Raw genomic sequence first — 15608 nt, 5'->3', positions numbered from 1 at the left:
ATATATATATACACAAGGAAATGTGTAGGGAGGACTGCTTTTAAACTAGGCTTGACTCCAATTACTAGCTGGTCGTTTTACGTCCCTGCGTCAAACTTTTTAAGCCAGCAAATGATTAACGGCAAAGATTCTAGACTGTTACCATGCAACTACGGTATTTATTTGCATAGTAACAGTCTAGGAACGATCTAACCTGGTACAACTACCATATTACTTATACTATGGTATGTACAGTAGTTTACAGTAGTTATATTTTTATTACGGCCTATACTTACTCTTGTAAATTGTAAATTAATAATTTATCAGGTCCAACAAACAAATAAAAACTGACAATATCTATAGGATCATCTTGAACCAGTGTAATGAATAACCATTTTGAATTCTCTTTAGATGGCAAAGTTCACCTCGTGTAAAGAATTTAGGGGAGAGTATCAACACCCGCTTGTAGTCAAACCTTCACAAAAGTTGACTGTTCATGCAGTGTTCTGCAAAATTAACCTTTGGACTGACTGGTATGTGCCTCTCATAACACAGTCACCATTTTGAATTGACTGTACGTGACAGAGCTTCGTCTCAAGTCAGTTGGCGACAGTTTAGCCGGGTTTCCGAACACTTTAATAGCTACTAGTGTTCTTACACAATCGTAGCGTATTTACACTCAGTACAAGGTGAGTATCTACAGCAAGAAACAGGATGGCGGAACAGTCTCACATGTATCTAAACAGTTTGCTGTCGGTCTATATGTCAACATTCTGGATAGACGATGATACAATGAATGCAGACAGATGCTGAATGATTTAATATACCTGTAGTTTCGATTTCAAGGTTTATGTAGTGTAAAACTTGAAGGGCATGCATTTTCTAAGAAGTAAACCTTGGCATTGAGAGAGACAGAGGTCTGAGTGACATTCCACTCCACTGTTTATCCTTGCGTGTCTGTGAAAACAGATTGGCATCAATACGTATATGGCTGTTGTATTATGGTTTATTTAGTCCCTATAATTTCGCCCTACGATCAACTTGATAAATAATTTAGCACTTCCCTTGTGTGTTCTATCCAGACGCAAATTGAGCCGCGGTTCTTTTTATCTAGAATGTTATCTACAAAACCTGTGTGCGACGTACAAAAAAGTAAACGTAATGTATATGAGTAAGAGACTGTCCAGCCATCCTGTTTCTTGCTGTAAAATCCATTCAAGTTTGTTACACTGACAGTGGCCCCTTACATGTAATTTACATATTTAAGCAATAAACCACACCTAGCGACTGGAATACTGAGAAGTTTGACTAGCTCCACATGATCATTATATATGCACAAGCAATATAGCGAGTGAATATATGAAGTACACCGGTGATAATCGGGTTGTGTACCCGTTGCTGAGATATAATTACTCGTTCATGGCTGGAACAGTATGAATTGTTACGTGAGTCGTGTTTTTAAAGTGAGAGCCCACGCGTTGTACAACTTTGATATATGGCAAACAATTGCTGCGAATCCGTAGCCTCTGCCACTCGGGTAGCTTGGGTCATTGGACTGGTAGGACTCCCAGCAGAAAACGTCAAGGAGTGGCAGGGCTCATTTTCGCAGCAAGGCAAACGATGCACGGTGACTGTTTATTAGTGAATACTGTACTTCGTTGACTTCTCGACCGATCATCAGATAGTTGTATCAATGTACATGTACCGGTATGATAGGGTTTGTGTTTTAGGCGTAGAATCCAAACAAATCGAGAGGCAGCTGCCAGTGATTCACTAAACAATTCATGAACATAACCTGGACTATTACTCTCAGCTTTGCTAACCAAGTTAATTTGTAACATTTGGCAATTTTTAAAAAAAGAAAGGAAAGTCAAACTTACAAGTCGCATAAAGTCGAAGAGTTAAGAGAATATGGAGTGAGCACATGGTATAAGTCAAAGACTCTATTGATGCATGCATAAAAACTAGTGACTGTAAAAAAACTCACTTTTACGAAAACAAGAATTCGGATAATCTTTTTAAACCTACATACCTTAGACAAAATATTATATGTTATTATCAAACAAAGGATTTCCCTTTTAGCTTTGTCTTATTCTCTCCACAGGAGCTGAAATGCATTCCTCACAATCATCAGCATCGTCTCTACCTTTTCAAAGTTCTCACGAAAACGATGAAAGAAACCAGGAGGCTGAAGGTGAGAAGATAAATGAAATCGATTCATGACGCATGCTATCGTTATAGCTGTAAAATGAATTCTACCGTGTGTTTCCTTGCAAGAAAATAATGATTCTTTTGTTTTTTAAAGGCTACCCTTCCTGTTTGTCTACCGGTGCAATAGGCTTTCATTGAGAGATTATAGGTTATTGCAGATGTTTTAGTTTAATAATTTCAGTTTAGAGGAGAAAGTTCGTTATACAATGCACAAACCAGTATACTGTGCATCTGGCATTTAATGTGAACACAATTTCGTTAAAACTATTCTTACTGCATAAGAATTCTGATGGTCATTTAAATCAAGCAAATCTCTTATCAACTGAATTGTTAAAAAGTAATCTCTTTGAGTGGCGAGTCGATCAAATACGGATTATCGCCGTGATAAAGATTCACATCTGTATCATATTTATGAAAGAAACCAGTTCGTTGCTTCTTGTAGTAGGATGATTTGGAGTTCTGAAAAAGGAATCCCCGCACCGATGAGCGGGAAAAGTATCGTTTGCTGCAGTTATCAGACTCTAAAGTCATGTGTTCAGTTATTGAACACATATTAGAACGCTTAACTGTAACACTTTTTGAACGCAGTTTAAGTGTTCAGTAAGAAAACTAGAATGCATGTGTTCAGATTTAGAACATATAGTGTTTTTATTTTTGAACGCATTTCATATGTTCAAAATTACATGAAATAGAACACTGTTTACGCATCAGAACACTGTAACACTTTTTGAACACAATGTAAGTGTGCAGAGTAAGTAAATAGAATGCATGTGTTCTGGAAAGCAGACCACCATGTGTTCACCTAATAATGTACACATAGAAAATTACAGACACAAGTTAATAATGCAATATTTATAAACAGTCCAACTTGAAAAGGAACAATTAAACATAAAAGCAGCTATAACAGCTTTTCATCTGATTTTTCAATTTGAATTAAATGGATATAACAAGGAGTTTTCACTTGCAATCAATCAAAAATTACATTAAAATGCATTTAAAAAAGAGTCATCTAGAATTTTATACTCACAATGGAACAGTTAAACATTCAAATTGTCATTACAGCCGGTCATTTTAGGACTTTCAACTTGTGACAAAAAAAACCAAATATTTCTGTTTGCATCACATATGGCTTCTACAGATTTGCAAACTTGCAATGAAACTGAACGTGAAACTGCTATGATTGCTTGCCATTTCAAACTTATCAACTTGCAATCAAAACCTGGATATTAGAACAACTATCAAATATGGTACTCTAAAGAGAATTTCTAACTTGCAATTGAACGAAAACTTCTTTATAAGCTAAAATGCTTTGTAAAACAGTACAATAGCAATAGTTAATTGTCACTTATAAACCAACTGATATATACAACAACAAATAATAAATATCAAATTAGATAGAAATTCTTCAAAAGGGATGAACACAGATTGTACAGAAATGTTTACATTACATTACATTACATTGGAGTTGACTTAAAGTTAATACACCATGTGAATAATAGTCATTTACCTTTGCTGGATCACTGTTGTTTTTGTTTTGCATTGCGCAATCTCTTACTCTGACAAACAGCAATAGAATATCTCGTTCAAATCTCACGCATCGGCCAGAACAGCCGACCAATCAGAAATTGTCTTCATAAAACGCACTGACCACTGAGTGTACATATCGTCCGCGTATCCGCCTGCAAGCAGATTTGTTCCATTACGATACATATAATAAGTTCTGATTTGCTGTGCCGACGCGCGAAATTTGAACAAGGTTTTTCTATTGCTGTTTGTCAGATGTAAGAGATCGCGCAACACAGAACAAGAACAACAGCAACCCAGCAAAGGTAAATACGGACTGATCAGATTGGTTCTAGGCGGTGTTGACAATGTTGATAATGGGCGTGTCAACATGCTTTAGGGAGGAAAACAAGATATTCTCATTAACCTATGGAACAAAAATATTGAGAAACTCATCAAACTTTCAAGTTACAGCTGATGTCCCTTTAAAGTCCTATGGAAAGGTGACCGTGAGGATACCAGGTCTTCATCTTATTGAGGAGCGTCAGCAATTAAGACATTCCATTTCTCCCTTACCTCTTTAAAGAGCACCCTGTAGGCCTATCCCTGTGAATTTTTTTTGCTTAAAAGCCTCCTCCACCACTAATGATTGCAGAAGTCCAAGAATCATAGCATGTGATTTTGGATATGACAAGTCAAATACGTAATATGAAGTCATTAGTTTCAACACTGCAGACATAATTCCCTCCTTTCTGTCTACAGTTATATGAACAGTGTCACCTACGATGTACAGTCCTGAGAGTTCTCCAGCTGCTGTAAAGACCATATATGAGGAGCCTCACATTCTTTGGTTTTCAGTGCACTGTTGATGTCTTCATCTGCTACATCCTAGTGGAATAAAGACAAATTTTATGTACTTTAATTGCATGCAGTACAAAGTGAATTACTTGATCACTGGAAATTTTTTGAGTAAACCCCCCTCTTGTTCATCATGTGTGAGTTCAACATACCCCACATGACGGGATGCTCGCATCTAAAAACAAGTACACTTTTTGGGCTCTTTCTGCACTGATAATATGCAATCTAACGTAGTTATATCAGATATAATCAGACATTACATAACGCTTAGTCAACAACTTCAGATACCAATAGCTTGGCCGGTACTACTTTATGCCAAGGTATTGTACAGTGAAGCGGCACAAACTCAATCTCGTGTAAACCTTGACAACAGTATTATCATTTCAGGACATCGGAATTTGTTCCTACTTTTATTAATTTGAACTAACATATGGCTTGTAGTATATTTATAGGTCCTAATCTGTGAAAATTAGGTACAATGTTCAAAGAAGTTCAAGGCGAACGATATCTGTATGAGTGAAGTGTGTAAGGCAAAATCTCTTCCCCGCACACTGGCTTTAATCGCTATCTCTAATCACATTTTGCAAACAGCTTACGAGATGGCAAATAACTTTAATTAGAAGCTCCATACCGTTGAAAAGCCCATTTGCCGGGGTGAATATGCCTTGAAAGTGCACTGTTATTTAGATGGGAACGTCCCGTCATGATCTTTTTTTGAGTGACCCCCAAATTCCTCCAATCCTCAGGCCATAAATAATGACGGCTGCCTTACTGACTGAGAATTTTGTCATGTTTATACAAATTTTGTAAAACTTGCATGATATCATGTCCCTGTTTGGGTCATCACGTCCTTGTTTGTGCTAATTATGCACATGCATCAATGGGAATACTACACTAAAACAGCACTTGAACAAAATACTAGACAGTACATATAGTCAATTGTTACAATGTCTTTATAATTACCTCAACAAGTGTGATGATTGATGCAGCCTTTGAAAGTGCTGATGCAGATGCCTTTCCACCACGCTTCATCTTTATCCTCTTCTCCATGTACAGTATTACTGCTAACATGCGGAGTGGATCCTACAAGTATAATATTTCATTGTATTGATGGATGATTTATTTCAATTTCCAAACCCCTGTTCAACCACTATGGTAGCTGACTTGTCAGTTGACACAGTTAGGACATAATCATGGCTATGTCATAATGTTAAGTTTGCCGAAAAAAACGTAGATACATAGATCAAACTTCTGTAAAATCACTATTTCTAAGCTTAATAGGATAGAATGGTAGTATTCACAACATGAACACTAGGATTCAGCTATGGATCACGTGACCTTCATCAACAGACTAGAGCATTAGGAATACGGAACACTAGTATTCAGCATTCAGAATACTAGCATTCTATTTGTGATTTACAAAATTTGTGTTTGGACTCACGAATATGGCCCGAAAATTTGCAAACTGTCTAGTCTAAACACAAAACGTGATAATTATTAAAATTAGAACGTAAGTGACTCACAATATTGCGAGAGAGGGTACTCTACGGCAAAAAATACACTTCTGACCTGAGTGTCATGTGCTCGCCGGGCTACGGTTCAAACTTGGTGCCTATTCAATGCCATTTTGCCACGATATACAATACTTACCGTAGCAGTCAAACTCTCTGTGTAAACAGCTATCACACCGTCACGAAATACTGGCAGAACTCAATCGCTGAAATCATAGAATGTGAAAATACCACCAGCAACAAAATGTGTCGTCTGCAGCAGCGGCGCGGCTTGCATCTAATGTGCGCATGTTCAGAGGGGGCCCTCGTTTGACCCGAGGAAGCCCGATTATCCGTGACGTCATACTCGGGACACCTTTGAACACAAGTGTTCATTTAGTTGGTAACACTAGTGTTCTTTGTCAGGCGCCCTGTTTGAATACGAATATTCACAAATTGAACACTAGTGTTCCGGAAGATATTTGTCTTCACGATTTTATCGAAGTAAATAGTTTAAAGACATTTACGTCCTTTTATTATAAGCAATTAATAAACTTGAACACTTTCCAAAACTACCAACATGTGCCTTTGATCTCAATAGGTGTTCACTGACTCGAATTCACATATATACGAGTCAAACAAAATATTTTGTTCGTTTTATTGTTTCAGAGGAGTTTACTGGAGCAGAAAACAAACTAAAGACATCGTGATGTGTGTTCTAACGAAAAATTATGTTGTCTGGATAAAAATGCGCGACAAAAACTGTTGTCAGTATGTGTTAGAATGGCAGCGGTCAATGGCTGACCACATCCGTTCTATTTCTGAACACAAAAGTTCAATACTTGAACACACATGACACTTCCCATGTGATCAAACTGAACGCATCCGACGCGTCATAAGCGTCCAAACGTTTAGAGTGCAGGAAGATGACTTAAACATGGCCATAGGTTACTCAAAATCTTCGCCTTGGGTATCTTCACAGTTTGGTCGCAGCGTTAAAGTAGGCTTCACAAGGCTTTACCCAATAAATGTCAAATATGCAGCAGTAAGTACACTGCATACATACAGCCACAGTCGCTCGAGAGCTATTCAGCTCTGGGACTATTCGCCCATAGACGCTCGCTTCTATATACTCGTCTATGGGGCGAATAGTCCAGAGCTGAATAGCTCTCGAGCGACTGTGATACAGCCAATCAATTATTCTCTGTGGGTGGTCGTGATCAACGACCACGGGGTTTTGGCGTCCCAGCCGCCACTTCCAAACTGAGTTGCACACTATCACCGGTAATACTCGGCTGCTGTCTGACTGAGTAGATATAAATGTGTTTCTTAGTGGACCAGTCATGAAGCTGTTGATGATGTTCTTGATGTCTTTGATGTACTCTTACTATATATTTCCTCAAACTTATCCAATTCTTGCCTTGGTCATAGTTCCAAGTGAAGAATATAGCTGGATAAAGACATCAAATCAGGTCCAATATACGTTATCATTCAAGGTAACTAAGAAAGTTACCAGGTCCAAGGAACATATTGAAAATGACAAAGGCAATGCCAATGGGGTCATCTTGAACCACAAAATAGTGGTGGTACCAGGTGTCCGGAATGGGTAAGCGTACGCTGCCAGCTAGCCGCACCCGTCAAGATTGACCCAAAGCGACAAATCCATTGTTATTTGGTGAATTCACCAAATTACTTTTGTGAGTCAAAACTTGGTATGCTGTCACTCATCATTTGAGTAACAGACAGGTCATATTTTGATACAACATCTCCGTATCTACCGTAGTACTTCTTAAATGATTTCACTAATCTACTTTCTGACAACCCTTGCCACACTACTTTTGAGCTAATAGGCTGTGTCTAACTCGAAAGTCTTCATATGAATTGCATGCTCTACTGTATCTAAGGAGTTGTGAAATATACACACCATAAGCTGGAGATGATGGTATATTGCTCGACAAAAAGAGAAAGTTTAGTAAGCCGACAGATAAGCCTGTATTTTGATTAGATAAAAGAATAGTTTGCCTGTAACTATATATAGCCAGTTTCTTTAGGTCTGACATTAATTTTTACGCTATATAGAAAGGAACAATAAATGATGCAAATATAAGTTCATATAGCCGCATGATATACTTATGAATTAGTTTTCCTCGTTGTCAAGGAACAGCACTAGTCAATCAGTATTTTCGTATAAATGAGTGTTAAATCTATTTCAGATTGTTTGGAAGATGTGGCAAGCAAATGCAAGGATATCCTCCTTAACATTTACAGGAAGGTCCTGTCTCATGTTCAACCGTTATCGTGGTGGAAAAACTCCTTACAGCTTGATGACATCTATACTGAACTCGAGCTTGAGACCCAAAAGGGAAGTCGTCACTTTGAAAGAAATGAACTTTTCGTCGAAAACACTGATTGTCACAACCCAAGACGTGTACTTCTAGAAGGGGATCCGGGGTATGGAAAATCTACGTTTTGTATGAAGCTTGCCTATGATTGGGCAAGAGAAACAGTTGAAAATTTCAGAGACTACAAATTGTTATTTCTTTTGAATCTGCGGCAGTGTCAGGGTAATTTAGAAGATTTTATATTTGAGACACTGCTGCCGAAAGACTGCCAAATAGCCAAGGGTAGGTTGATGGAATTTATAAGGAGAAACCAAGATAAAGTTGTGTTGTTGTTAGATGGATGGGACGAGATGGTTGGATCAGCAAACGAAGAGATTGGAAAGCTACTTGAGGGTAGAATGTTGCGATACTGTAAAATACTTTTGACATCGAGAAAAGTTCATGATAATGACCAAAACGAAAGAGCCAACAATTTGCGCAAAAGGCGCGTCCACTTTGATAGGCTTTTATCCATCCGTGGCTTCTCACTGCACTCGCTTGCAGAATTCATTCACCGTCATTTTCTTGCAACTAATCAGACTCTCCGAGATGCTGGCAAGCTCATTCGAGAAATTGATATGTCTCAAAGTAAACAAACTATCAGGTCATTGATGGTATGTCCAATGAACGCCCTACTCATGTGCGATGTATGGAGAGAGTTTGGTAGTCTGCTGACTAAAACTACGCCCCTTTATGGCAAAATATTGCAACTGATTGTCAAAAGGTACCACGAAAAAAGTGACCAAGAACGTGAAATCACAAACGAGGATATTGATAGGCAATTTGTCTTTCTTGGTAAACTTGCTGTCGGTTTCTTTCTTGGTGAAAAGATTAAATTTGATAAATCGGAGCTTCAGTTAGAGGAGAATAAAGACATCCTAAGGATGGGATTCCTAACCAGATATTTTGATAGTAGACTTCTGTCCTCAGACCCAACAGCTTCATTCGTAATCCACCATAAGACCTTCCAGGAATTTTTTGCCGCGAAATACATAGCATCACTGAGCGAGACAGAGCCCGATAAAGTAATGGATATTGCAAAGGCACTTTCCGTGAAAATGATAAAAAACGACTGTTTGTCTCTTTTTAAATTTCTCGCAGGAAATTTGAATCAAAAGTCCAATTTAATATTTAATCGCTTCCATGATAATGACCTGGCCTTTATTTCGGAGTGTTTAATGGAAACAGATGTTACTGAAAACCTGATAACTTCTGCTGTCAATTCGATTAACCAGAAATTGCCTATTTCTGCTTCACTTAATGCAGAACACAGACACATGAAGGACATATGCCAAAGGTTAGTTTCAGTCTTGCATGTCAATCCAGATTGGTTGTCGCTATCGCTGCTAATTGAGAAGAGTGAATGTTTAGCAAAGTTCAAACCTCTGTTGCAACTTGCATCATCAAAAGAAATACCGCTTGACCTCTGTATTGAATTCAAAAAGACCAACTTTAGCGTCGAAAAGGACAATACACATAAACCAACTTGGTTCCCCCATAACAAGGAAAGTGCTGATAAACCTCTTTTGGCAGTGAATAAGGACGATCGCAGTCTAGAAATTGACTGTATCTTAGGACTGAAAGATATTGACTGTATGTTTAAAGTGATTAATGAATGCGGTGTTGACAAACTGATGAGAACTGTAACTATTCGGCGATGTTTTATTGAAGCGCCTGCACTTCAGAGTTACGTCGATAACTGCAAAAAGTTGAAATCGCTCATCGAAACAACTATTCACGCATATGATACATGTCTGCCAGAATTTGTGAAAGTGTTTGTACAGTACAAGATTGAAAGAAAGATCGGCGTCACCGTTGCTTTTGACTTTTCAAAGAATTACGGAGTTCGTTTAAGTGTCTCTTATGATCCTAGTCCTTATTTGGATAGCACATACCAGCTCACATTTTCGGGTGATGATATTACACCTTACAAAATCTCTCTTGCTCAGTTGATCAACCACTCAGACCTACTGATGCATGTCAAACTTTACAAATGCAATATGGCTCAATGTGAATATATTGAATTCTGTAAAAATGTCAAGAATAGTAAGTTACTAAACCTACGCATTGCATATCCGATCGGTGATAAAGATGATTGTTTGACTTTGTGCCAGTTTGAAGAATTTGTCAACATTATTTGTGACATGAAACATCTACTACGGCTTGGTATACAGGGTTGGAGATTCCCAGATATAGATGGTCATTTTAAGAGGTGGGAAGCCGCCTGGAAAAAGCTGTACACAAAACTCGAAAGTCTCTTTTTAAGCACTTGCCTACCCTCAGACCGCAGCACCCTCGATGTTGAGCCCCATCCAATGATCAGAGGTTTATGTTTGGCAAAGTCAGAATCTAATAGACTTAAAAAAGTGGTGTTAAGTGGTAATTTTTTAAACAATGGTGATGTCTCAGAACTAGGTAAAGTAGGTTTGATATATGACAATATTGACAATGACCTTGTTGTAGATTTTCTCCATTGTAAAGTCAGTACAGTGAGTAGCCGCCTTTTAAAGGGTCATTTTAGCAAACCATTCATTGAAATCATCGATTAACTGAGTATCTGAAAGTCAATAGAATATATCAGTTAAATAGGGGATATCTTTACAAAACAATCATGCCATGAAAGACAGTAAAACTGTATCTTGAATATTGATGTCAAAAAAGGACAGGTAAACTGACACTACTTGTACTACTTGTACAGCTACACTTGTTCATTTTTAGACAGAGAGTCATACTGTTATTTTAAACCTGTTGAAATGTGTTTTGGTCTGTTTCTTGGTGTTGAAATGAATGAAAAACACCGAATGTCAAATTAAAACTTACAAGCAGGTATACATACTGGCTCAGTTAAGTGATTATATAATTAAGGTAGCAAAGGGAATACCCTCAGATTGCAGCTTGAAAGTTGCCCAAACATCGATCGTAGATATACCTCACAGTTGACTTATGACGAGTCCTCTGTTTTCAGCATCATTTATGATTAAGGAAATAATGTTACGTTATGAGAGAAATTGTTATGATTCTTGCCTTGTACTTCATATCTATATGGTCATCAGCTTGATATTTTAAAATTTGTAGTGAGTGAGCTTGCAAGATGTGGCATGTCAAGTGTACTTGAAAATACATCTTCAATATTAATTGTTTACTTTTTTATACTACTTGATGTGCTGTTGTACATTTCTTTTACAGAATAACGAATTCATTAGTGACTTATGCAGCTGTTATAATATTCTGAGTTTTGTTATAGTCTTAGTGCCATTTGTAGGTGAATGTTCATCAATGATGTAAGAAGATGTGCACAATGATATTACATTGGACTACATGCATTACATTGGACTACTCTGTTGTTTCTGTGAAGATTCCAATGCATAGATACACGACCTACAGTGTTTTGCTTTATTTGCACGAGGCGCCATTTTACGTTCACGCAAACATTTATTATTTATCTTGCTCAAAATTGCACATGCAGTCCCAGTGGACAGTTTATTATACTTGTATAAACACCTCTCAATGAGTACATTTCCATGAACTCGTTTAGTTTGGAAGTAAAATCACAAAAAAAAGCTAAACGATACAGCTATTGGGCTTTTAAATTAATTTTCATCATTAATACCAAATTAAGGTTTTTTTTTCCCAAATATCATCCTTTTAGTAAACTACTGCTACCATACTAAACTTTAGAGTCTCTGCTTTTGAAAATATATAGCGTGAGGGGTTTCCCTTGTCATCTTTGATGAGAAATATTGCTTTGAAAAAAAACTGTTGGCAACATGCAGCTCTACCTTAAGTGTTCTGCACTTTGAATGATTGCTTCTGTGAAACGGTCATCAGGATTCAGGTGCATTGAATCACCATAAAGACCTTGAGAGCGGCATATGCTGTTAAAGGTCGTGTTTAAGTTGACAATTATTGTTAAGTACACGTTCTTTGCAGCTCTGTAGATCTGAAAATGGATTTAGGGAAATGTGGGGAACTCCTTATAGCTTGAGACATCTACACTGAACTTGAGCCTGAGACCCGGAAGGAAAAGTCGTCGTTTTTGGGAGAAAGTAACTTTTCAATGCAAACACATATTCTCGTAACCAAAGACGTATACACCTAGAAGGGGACCCGGCGTATGGAAAACCAACGCTTTATTGAAGCTTGCCTATGATTGGGACAGAGACTTTTCAAAATTTTCGAGACAGCAAATTGATGTTTTTTGAATCTGCGGCAAATGTCAGGGTAATTAAGAATATTTTATCTCTGAAACACTCCTGCCGATAGACTCATTCTACCTTAAGTCCGTATTTTGTTCCCTAGGCTTCTCAATTTTTTGAGAGACCTCACTTTGTTTTACACGTGTGAGTCTCATCTCTCACTCCAATGGCTCTTCGGTCACTGAATGACTCATAAGGGCCAATAATTATTTGCATATACAAACTTCAACTGTATCCAGGGGTTTATGTGATCTTTGATCGGGGACATGAGGAGTTCACATAAATCTAATGGCCCAGTCAGGTTAATATCTTTATATGCGCCGAGAATTATTCTTCTGCAAGGTCTTCAGTTTATCCCAGTGAACAAGACGACGGGTGTCTCCAGTGCTGATCCTCTGGCTTGCAGCTTCATCAGAAAACCGACCTTTGGCTGAGCGTCCGAAAATTTTAAATCACTCTAAAAGCATGGCGTCTAGCAGCTCACACAGACGTTGTGTAGACTGCCTACTAATTTGTGTGTTTTTTTCTATCTCTTGTGGACAGCTGTCACTAACAAGTAATATATTGATTCTACCGGGCTTTCCAGCTGGAAGTCACTATATGGTCATGTCCAAGATCGGCAACTTGCTGGTCGAGAGGGGGCACAACGTCACGATGGTGATCAATGAAGGTTTCCGTATTTTGCAGGGTATGAAGATAGATAAGGATAGGTCGGTATTCTCCTTTGAGGAATACGAAAGTGTCTTCGAAGCCGACTTTATGCAAGTATACTTGCACAATTTGAAAGGAATGCTAGACGGTAGTGCAGATGTGTGGAGCACCCTCGCCGTTCTTGAGGCCCTGTCAAAAGACTGTGAATCTTTGCTCGGAGACGGTGACCTTTTCCAGCGATTACACAGATCAAACTATGACCTTATCTTGGCGAATTCCTTACACCTATGCCATGCGTTGGTTGTGCACAAACTCAAAATACCCTTTATCTCAGTCGCAACCCAAAGGATTTCCCCAATGATGGACGCGTCTGTTCATGGTATTCCATCCTACCCGTCTTATGTTCCAGGGCTACTATCGGGGTTGACTGACAAAATGACCTTTGTCCAGCGTTTGAAAAACTTGGGCTATTATGCACTGTCATACTTTGTATTTAACCTTGTTTTGCTGAGACCATACCATCCTATTCAGGCCGAGCACGGCATACGGCCAGATGCCAGTTTGTATGAACTGCTGAGAAGTTCTGAGATGGCGTTTTTCAGTTTTGACTTTTCATACGAGTTTCCACGTCCGATAATGCCTAATGTTGTACACATCGGTGGAATGCTTGCGGGCCCAGCGTCACCTTTAACCCAGGTATGATAACAAAGGCAAGCCATAAAGTTGTAAATTTTGTAATAATTAGATCGCTGTGTTGACGCACTTTTTACGCTTTGTTTATTATTTTGTATTCGTCTTTTTGCTCACTTGTTCTCAGAAATATAACAACCCGTGTTCTCTAACACCCCTTTACAATTCGTCCACAAACATGGCATTGCCAGTGAAACTTTTATAGTATGGCGTTTGCAAAGAAGGTTACAGTAAATAGGCATGGTCAATGATAAACAATTTATCACTGAAAAGACATAGCTAAAGTGATATTACATCGTTACATCGATGAAAAAAATATAGAGATTTAATATCGTATTATAACAATTAGTAAATACAGTGTTTTACGGTGCTTGTTTAGGAATTCGAGGAGTTCGTTGAGTCTACTGAGAATGGCATTGTGGTATTCTCATTTGGATCACACGACATTTTGACGTTAAACTTGGAAAAAACAAAGCTTTTTATCCGAGCTTGTGCGAGACTACCCCAGAAAGTTGTCATGCGGTACGATGGTCCGCCACTGCCGGGACTGGGGGATAACACCAAACTTGCCAAATGGATTCCACAGAATGATCTCCTGGGTAGGCATTTATGTCGATATCTAAATGATATTATACCCTTCGTGTCCTTACTGCATTGCGGAAGAAAATAAGAACAGAGGTCGATTCAAGTTGAACTTTTCCGTATTGCTAATATACTGTTGAAAATCCCGATAAAACATGGATGATGTTCTCTGTACAATGCATGGAGAAAATCGTGCTAATGGGAATCGATGTCCATCCTTTGTAAAACATATGATATAAACGTCGATGCGTGTAGCAGCAGCACATACTAATATGTGCGATCATTTCATTTCCAGGTCACCCCAAAACGAGAGCCTTCATAGCTCACGGTGGTATCAACGGCGTATACGAGGCAATTTATCACGGTGTACCCGTTGTCGGAGTGCCATTGTTTGCCGACAACTACGACAATATCGCCAGGCTCGTTGGTAAGGGCATGGCAGTTACAATCGATATCGTTACCCTTTCGGAAGAACAGATTTATCAGGCAGTCACAAAAGTGATACAGGACAAAAGGTAATCATTTCCACTACATTCGAATACCGGTTTCAGTGTTATCTGTAATTATATATTGTTTGTGGAGTGATGGTTATTTGTCCAGCAGTAAGGTGTATTTCATGATGGTTTGAAGGTCTAAGCATGAGTGTTAAAATTACTTCTCTATTCCTCTTGGAATTATAAATGAAATAATTTTCATGGATATCGGATTTGCTTTCGTCTTGAAACACTTCCGCACTTTTTCTATTATCCATCGTTCTGTTTATCTACATGTTTCAGTTTTAAGGAGAATGCTATGAGATTATCACGAATACACCGAGACCAACCGATGACGGCCGGTGAGAGCGCTGTCTATTGGACTGAGTATGTGCTCAGACATGGTGGTCAACATCTCCGACCGGCGTCATTTGATTTGAACGTTTTCCAGTACTTCCTCGTAGATGTTGTTGCATTTCTGCTAATTATTTGTCTTACAGCGATCTTCTCGATGATGAAGTTATTTTTCCGTTGTCGTCGCCTCTGCTCTTTGAAAAAGAAGAAGGAGTAAAAGATACAGTGGATGTACTTTGA

At 38.4% G+C, this 15608-nt stretch overlaps 2 protein-coding genes and 1 long non-coding RNA gene across 3 annotated transcripts; 2 read left to right on the top strand and 1 right to left on the bottom strand.

Moving 5' to 3' along the window:
- The first annotated feature begins 507 nt into the window (after positions 1 to 507).
- On the top strand, positions 508 to 11642 carry LOC139131466 (NLR family CARD domain-containing protein 4-like). Its single transcript, XM_070697518.1, has 3 exons — positions 508 to 668; positions 2084 to 2173; positions 8255 to 11642. Exons 2-3 carry the CDS (start codon positions 2092 to 2094, stop codon positions 10969 to 10971), a joined length of 2799 nt encoding a protein of 932 aa, XP_070553619.1. The 5' UTR covers positions 508 to 668; positions 2084 to 2091; the 3' UTR covers positions 10972 to 11642.
- LOC139131465 (uncharacterized) lies at positions 2814 to 6640 on the bottom strand. Its single transcript, XR_011552130.1, has 3 exons — positions 6202 to 6640; positions 5515 to 5634; positions 2814 to 4581 (listed from the first exon to the last, which is right to left on the bottom strand). It is a non-coding gene; the product is annotated as an uncharacterized lncRNA (long non-coding RNA).
- Positions 11643 to 13140: 1498 nt separating the features above from the next.
- LOC139132232 (2-hydroxyacylsphingosine 1-beta-galactosyltransferase-like) lies at positions 13141 to 15608 on the top strand. Its single transcript, XM_070698622.1, has 4 exons — positions 13141 to 13965; positions 14339 to 14558; positions 14837 to 15056; positions 15515 to 15608. The coding sequence occupies exons 1-4, from the start codon at positions 13219 to 13221 to the stop codon at positions 15606 to 15608; spliced, it is 1281 nt and encodes a 426-aa protein (XP_070554723.1). The 5' UTR covers positions 13141 to 13218.

The sequence above is a fragment of the Ptychodera flava genome, chromosome 4 (genome assembly GCF_041260155.1).
Source record: "Ptychodera flava strain L36383 chromosome 4, AS_Pfla_20210202, whole genome shotgun sequence".
In the NCBI taxonomy this organism is placed as follows: domain Eukaryota; kingdom Metazoa; phylum Hemichordata; class Enteropneusta; family Ptychoderidae; genus Ptychodera; species Ptychodera flava.
This window is presented reverse-complemented; position numbering and strand designations above follow the sequence as displayed.

Bases quoted from the DNA above. Each gene is read 5' to 3' on its own strand.
- LOC139131466 (XM_070697518.1), top strand. From the start codon at position 2,092: ATGCATTCCTCACAATCATCAGCATCGTCTCTACCTTTTCAAAGTTCT. The intron at 2,174-8,254 runs GTGAGAAGATAA...AATCTATTTCAG, and splicing joins AAGAAACCAGGAGGCTGAAG to ATTGTTTGGAAGATGTGGCA.
- LOC139132232 (XM_070698622.1), top strand. From the start codon at position 13,219: ATGGTCATGTCCAAGATCGGCAACTTGCTGGTCGAGAGGGGGCACAAC. The intron at 13,966-14,338 runs GTATGATAACAA...GTGCTTGTTTAG, and splicing joins CAGCGTCACCTTTAACCCAG to GAATTCGAGGAGTTCGTTGA. The intron at 14,559-14,836 runs GTAGGCATTTAT...TTTCATTTCCAG, and splicing joins TCCACAGAATGATCTCCTGG to GTCACCCCAAAACGAGAGCC.